Source organism: Morone saxatilis, unplaced genomic scaffold (genome assembly GCF_004916995.1).
Source record: "Morone saxatilis isolate NCDOM2014 unplaced genomic scaffold, NCSU_SB_2.0 Contig5, whole genome shotgun sequence".
Classification (NCBI taxonomy): Eukaryota; Metazoa; Chordata; class Actinopteri; family Moronidae; genus Morone; species Morone saxatilis.
The window spans coordinates 2,962,725-2,970,027 of record NW_023340095.1 but is presented as its reverse complement, the minus strand read 5'-3'; the positions used below and the strand labels follow the sequence as shown (position 1 = coordinate 2,970,027).

At 39.2% G+C, this 7,303-nt stretch overlaps 1 protein-coding gene across 2 annotated transcripts in view; it reads right to left on the bottom strand.

Annotated features, from left to right (window-relative positions):
- The window catches only part of LOC118339076 (solute carrier family 35 member F5-like), a 20,234-nt gene that overhangs the window by 4,060 nt on the left and 8,871 nt on the right, over window positions 1-7,303 (bottom strand). For both annotated transcript variants that reach the window (XM_035676608.1, XM_035676609.1), the window contains exons 10-15: window positions 4,750-4,814; window positions 4,520-4,624; window positions 4,155-4,314; window positions 3,850-3,940; window positions 2,988-3,142; window positions 350-450 (exon numbers count right to left, since the gene is read on the bottom strand). In XM_035676608.1, coding sequence (XP_035532501.1) covers window positions 369-450; window positions 2,988-3,142; window positions 3,850-3,940; window positions 4,155-4,314; window positions 4,520-4,624; window positions 4,750-4,814 — 658 coding nt within the window. In that variant the 3' untranslated portion in view covers window positions 350-368. The remainder of the gene's footprint in view (window positions 1-349; window positions 451-2,987; window positions 3,143-3,849; window positions 3,941-4,154; window positions 4,315-4,519; window positions 4,625-4,749; window positions 4,815-7,303) is intronic.

Genomic DNA, 7,303 nt, shown 5'->3' with positions numbered 1-7,303 from the left:
TCCTTGATTTACTGTATCTAATATGCTTTATAAAGAAGCAGCATTGTGTTTTAATTGTGTACTATTATATAGTTCCTACATTAGAAGCTGTCCCACTTTACAAAATATCAAACTGAAATAAGTTGCTGTTTGTGAATTACTTACCGGCAGCACTGTCACACCGAAGGCAGAAATTTAAAATTCTGTTGTTTTTAAGTTTAATTTTTCATATTTTTGTCAAGGCTAAGACTCAAACAACCCGGCTGATTTATGTATTATCACATTTACGCACACACTAACATGCACATAAACAAACACACCAGTGAACAACACACAGGTCAAAGCCAGGAAGAGCTGAGTGATCATTTACTTTGTGTTTGACTGTTGGATCACGAACAGAAGCTTCCTTCGTTGGGGGACACGGTGTGTAGAGGGATAAGGCTTTCGCACTGCTCGCTGTCTTCTGGCAGTCTGTGGGCGGAGGGAACGGGGTGTCAATCATCATCACAGTCCTCATCTTGACAACCATCATTATTATAATCATCCCTCAGCTAACGGGAACAAACATTCACAGAAGAATGGAGAGCATAACTGCTGCGGAGAGGAGAGTCAGTCAAGCGTGTACATCTGATTACAGACTTAACTTAGCGAGGCTGCGAGCTACAAATGGAGTCTATTGTCCTTGTGAGAATGTCAGAGAAGAAAAGACTCTTAAGTGTGCGTGTCAGAGTTAAGGTCAATTCATTTTTTATAGGTCACACACCACAATACAACTTAACTATAACTCACTTTCTATTTAAAACTTTTTAAAGGACTAGGCTGAAAAAAAAAAACCCGTATTTTTTGTCACAAACCTGACTTAAGTGTAAGTTACCTTAGCCTGCTCCCAGATATGTGTGTGTGTGTGTGTGTGTGTGTGTGTTTGTACAGAGGTAACTTCCATTTGCCTTTAACAAATGGAACAACACGGGAGCAGCATTTTCACCCATTAAGTGTACGTGTGTGTATGTACACACTTCTTGCACTTACGTCACAGATGCCATAGTAACCACATCCGAGGAACTCAATGTGACAGAGAGACACCTGGAAATAACTGCTGCGGTGAGGATGTTGTCATGTGATTAACTCGATTAGACTGTGATTAGACTCACCTTTGAAATGGCTGTTTTTGTTCTAGTGGTTGTGTAGGTGAGTCACCTTTATTTTTATAGCCTGATAATAGATTAGGCCATTAATTAACAATAAAAAAAGAAACTGCAGAGACTTATAACCTGCTTGAGATAGACAATCCTTCAGAGAGAGCATTTCATCATCTTTATGTTTTGTAGCAGTTACATTGTCGTAATGAAGTCGCAGGGACAGAAAACACCCTTTTGTTGGTGTGTGTGTTATATTCAAACATGCTAAATGCACCTTTTTTTCAATGAAAGACATTTTTTCTCCAATCACCCCAGATGTCCACTCTCTATTGCAGCAAGCAGTTCAGAAGCGGAGCGCCTTCAAGCAGTCTGTAACTGAGTCGAGTTATTATTTTTTTTGAGTTATTCTTTGTGTTTTTACAAGCATATTGAATACATGTTTGAGGCTCATTTAGATGTGGTAACAGATGCCTTGTGGTTGGACTTTACTCAGTTTAATTAGTACTGCAGAGACCAGACGGGGGCCTTGCTTCTACATTTCCTGAGAAAAGAATATTAGCATCAGAAAAAAACGTCTCTGTATCCCTCTCTGTTTTTTTCCCCTTCTGTCTTCTTCTTTCTCTTGCCAACTCAGTACTTTACTGTACAAACAAGAACAAACTAGATTTGTTTAGTATATGTGTTGAGAAAAAGTCAAGAAGAAATAAAATGCCAGACCAAATATGAATTTTAAGTCAACTGTCATAAAGTATAGACATTTTCATACTTCCAGGAGTGAATTTCACACTGAAAAAGTAGACCTGGCGAGATGCAGTCGTACATGACTAGGGATGGAAATCAAGAACCGTTTCCAAACTGTCCAATCAATAAGAATCCTACACCTCCAAGCTGATCAATTCCTTTTTATCAATGCTGGGATGTTTTTGGAAAATGAATGCTGAACAAATATTCTTTAATTTAATCTATTTCAGATGTTGACAGACAAACTGTTGCTACAATTAGCCTTTTCTACTCTGTTTCTACACAGTTGATGCAGAAAAACCTGTGTAGGCCTACTTCTTTTCCACACAAAAAAAATGATTGACAATCAATAAGTGAATCGATAAAGAATCAGACTGTAAAGCAGAATCAACAATGGCACTGATCAAATCTTATCTATACGCAACACAGGTCATATTAACTGCAGGAAACATTTCAATCATCATCAAACGTGTTTACTGTGAAAATCTAATGAATGATAAAACGATAATGAAACGATTATTCTGTTTAAATTAAAGTGAGCCTCACAGGAATGGTAACAGATAGTTGTATATTTCCATCTGCTAATTCAAACACTCTTATGTAAATGTTGGAGGTAAAAAAAATGTAGAAAAGAAATCTGTAAAAGTCCTATTTTTGGCAAATTATTATTATTATTATTATTATTAGCTAAAGTAAGTGTCAAGGTCCTTTTGTTTATGAGATTAAAACCAAACTGGAAGCTTTGTCAGGGACAGAAGGTGTTCATGTTTTGCTCAGTCCTAAGCTTCTCTGTTTGATCTGACAATTTAGCTCTAAATTCAAAGGTCTGTCTGGAAACAGACAGACAAAAGTTTTCGAAATAGTCCCTGTTTGTGTAACCTTGCCAGAGAAAGTTGTTTTAGTTTTCTTTCTAATGGATTAGATAAGGGGGTTCAAACAAGTGTGAAGTCTCCAAGTGTTTTTTTTCATATAATGAAACCACCGGCTGCTTGAAAGGAAAGAAATCAATCTAAAAACTGTGTGCTTGGAAAATGACAAAAACAAATATGGTTAATGTAATTAGTTGTTTATCCAGTGTCTGAGCTGAATACGTCTGTGGCAGGGTGCTCAGACTCACACTGTGCGTACCTGTGAATGCGATGTTTCCTGCAAATGAAGACGTACACTCTCCTCAGCCCGACCAGGACGGGGTCCCAGTTGTTGTAGTGGCATAAGAGTGTGGCGATGAAGAAGGAGAGGAAGACGGGGACCGCCCCGGCAAAAAACAGCCACGAGAAACGTACCTATCCACACACACACAGAGGAAGTACTGTCAGTACCGGACCTCAGATTTCAGAACCAGGTCCAGTGCGTAACATTTACACTGCTCTATTGGCAGAACTTGAATATCATTTTCATAAATATGTTTTCATTCGTGTATAATCACCTAAATAAAGGAATCGTTGTGTTTTTGTTACATTACAATGACCAGTTTTTATCTACAGGCACTGTGGGTAGCCTTTATTGTTTCTACAGTAGCCTGTAAAAGGCTACTGTAGTCGTAAAAGGACCTGTAGTAGGGACAAACCCTGACAAACACCGGCTCTAGATAGAGGCGTTTACGTTTTTGGAAGGGGAAGGTGAAGCGAGGGACTATTAATCTGCAACTACACCGCTAGATGCCACTAAATCCTACACACTGGAACTTTAAACAGTTTATAAATATTTACTCACATTCCAACATTAACTTGAAACACACATCCACACGCTGTACAAACTAGATGAGACAAATAACAACTTGGCTAATACAAATATTTCATTTATTAACATTTCCAGACAAAGTATTAAACAAATAGAAACTGCTGTCCACATTACCCAGACTTTTCATTTCACAGTCTGCTCTGATCTGCTCTCTTCAAACTGGCGTCTTGCTGACGCCAAACAAACATTATCTTTAATCTTATTTCAAACTCTGACTCTGATTGTTGAGTACCAGCGTTGGGAAACTTACCTTCTGCATGCAAATATCTGCCATAATAGAGAGAGGGATGGTGAGGCTCAATGCCAGGGTCCCGATTAGAGACGATGTGAGGAAACAGCCCCTGCGGAGAGAGAGAGCAGCGTCACCAGCCACAGCATTCAAATGCTTTTGAAATACTGTATATTCCTCAAACTGAAGATCTGTGAGATTAATGCACTCATCAGAGAGTGAGTTTCAGTGTAGAAAACCACTGAAAATGTCTTTAAATAAAATGTATACTGTAATGATTTTGTGTCAGCATTGTGACCTGAATAAATTATGGGTCAGGTGCTCACCAGAGCCAGAGAAACTCCGAGAGAACGGTCCCAATGAGGCCGTTAATGAGGATGTACGTCCACACCAGCTGGCTGGGAAGCTCAAAGGCCTCGAAACCCGTGTAGTGGAGCAGGAGGAAGCCAGGCCACAGCAGCAGCAGGTTGAACAGACCCACAAACCCTGAGAGACACACAGAAGCTCTAGCTCAGAAAAGCTCTAAAGACACCTTCTGTCAGACAGCTCAATGGAATAAAAAGAGTTATACTGTGCAGAGGTATAGTATTTTAGTACATAGACAGGGTGCAATCATTGTTAAGAATATTGTTAATGGCTGAAATAGCTAGTAGACATTTTAAAAATACAAATATACTCAGCATTTGCTTACCAAAGAACATGGGAATGTCAAGCTTATCCTCCCGATCCACTCGTCTCTTGATCATTACGATGTAGACGGCGTACAGCACTGCTCCAGCCAGCGACCACAAAGAACCTTCATGAAAAGTTAAAAGTCAATTACGTTTAGAAAGAAGGTTTCAGACAGTATTCATTCAACGCTATTAGACAAGAGAGAAAAGTACAATTTCACTACAAAATATGACGTGTCACCGTGGTTACCTGTTACGCCTTTCTCATCAGGGTTGTCCATGCTGGAGAAACTCACGAGGGCAACACCTCCCATGCTGAAGGAGAGAGATAGTACACAAACATGTCAACAGGACTATTGCAAGGCTTACAATTCAAAAGGATGTACAATGTTCACATATTCCAGCCCAGTATACCTTGGAATAATATCCAAATTGGACAATTCTGCACAATAGCATATAGGTTTGACCTTTATATACATTTTCTTTCCAACATGTCTCATCTTTTTTATTATTATTTCATGCCTTTTTATTTTGTAATATTTTAATTGTGAAATGATTTAATGTAATGTAAAGCATTTAGTAAGTTTGCTTAAAAACTGCTGTATTAATAAAGTTAATTATTCTATTTATGTAACAGTGTAAGGGTGTGGAGGTCGGGCGGGTGTGGCATCTTTGATATAAGAGACCGGAGTTTGCATCTCATCACAGACCCGTAATTAATAATTACTGTTGTTATTAACCAGAACCACAATCATTTCACAACCTTAACCTTACTGTATACGTTCTACAGGGTTCATGGGGCAAGTGGGTCAGTAATCTACTTTTTTACATGCCCCTATACAAATAGTTTTGTTTATAAGCGGTTATTAAATAACCATAAAGTTGTTGTCGGCTCTTGTTGTTACTGAGGAAAAGACTGACTTGTGAGCAACATGTAATCAGTTCACTTTGACTGTAATAAAAACAACCATTTCATTTATTACCATTCTGAGACAAAGACAAAATTGAAATAGGCACCTTAGGCAAAAAATATTAAATATGTATCAGGGATGCCACAATAGTCCGAGGCCAGGAGGTTATTAAATGAGAGCTACTCGGTTCAAAGTTTCTATGTTGCTGGGAGGAAAGGTCAGGGCATGAGGAGTAGTTGTTAAAGCAGCCACAAATGGACTAAGGAAAAAGTAGCATTTACAATCCTAAAGTTGTACAACCCTGTGTTGTAAAATGACAATAAATTAACCTTAATATAATAGTGAATAATCACAGTAGCTGATTTGTGTTTACACTGCAGGCTGTCAGGGGTTGGCGACTGGAATACAGCGCCTTGCAAAAGTATTCACCCCCCTTGGCTTTTTACCTATTCTGTTACATTACAGCCTTTAGTTTTTTTAATCAGAATTTTATGTGATGGATCAGAACATAAAAGTCTAAGTTGGTAAAGTGAAATGAGAAAAATATATACATAAAACTATTTTTTAGAAATAAAAAACTGAAAATTGGCATGTGCATATGTATTCACCCCCTTTGTTCATTTAGGACCACTGAAGGTGAAGTGAATAACACGTGATCATCCTGTTATTCACGGATATATTAGGAACAGCACAAGTTAAAACATTTTCTCTCAAAGTTGAGTGTAGAAGCAGGAAGCATAGGCAGCCTAGGATCTGATACTTTGATGAGGCCACACTGTGATGGCTAGACGACTGGGTCAGAGCATCTCCAAACCTGCAGTTATGTGGAGTTCACGGTCTGCAGACCTTTAAAGGTGCCTCCAAGGAAGAAAAGCACGTATACTGGCGACCGATCAAGTTTCATTGGCACACGTGGAAGTGAAGGCTGGCTCGTGTGGCCGAGCCAACAGACGAGTTACTGTAGCTCAAAACTGCTGGAAACAGTAACGCTGGTTCTGATAGAAAGGAGCCAGAACACACAGTGCATCATAGTCTGTTGTCTGACCAGTCAGGGTGCCCAAGGTGGCATAATGATGATAGCCGATTGGTGTATTTTATTTGTGTCTGCCGTAATGTGTCTCCATACCTGTCTTTTTCTGTTCTCTAGAAAGCTCGATGAATACCTTATCAGAGATCAGAGAAATTGAAAATAACTTCTCAAAGTAATTTCTACCAAACGTATGATGATATGATAGCCAATAGGTTGGGCAAACATGTTAAAATTTCCAGCTGGCCACCATTCAGTCCACCAATCGTCGAATTGCCGATATATTAGTTGTGTGTATGCTGCCACCAGCGTCGCTGCCGACCTTTGTTTGGAGCCCTCTGCGAAGCACCTTATGAAACTGTATTCCCTGTCGTCAAACTACTGGGAAATAAACCCTAACTCACCGCAGTCAGATGGATACTGGGCTCTGCAGGCTTCTTCCCTCACTCGGTTCTCTGGCTCAGTGGTTCTGCCAGCTGATCACTGTCACGGGAGAGGCTCTTATCTTCAGAGCAGAGCCAATAAATTAGCAAATGAAAGACAAAAAATCCCCAAAATCAGCAAAAGAAAACCAACCAGCCAATTAGGATGTACAGCCCTTGCAAAAGTATTCAGCCCCCCTTTGGTATTTTCATGTTTTGTTGCCTCACACCCTAAATTAACATGGATGTTTGATGGCATTTGAAATTTTTTTGTTTTTTTTTAATTTGAAGCAAACAACTAAAATAGACAAGAAAACAGCACAAAGTAAAGCATTAACTATTCAGTCATATACTTTGTAGAGCCAGCCTTTCAGCAATCACAGCCAAAGTCGCTGGATAAGTCTCTAAGCTTGCCACGATCTTACACTGGGATTTTGCCCATTT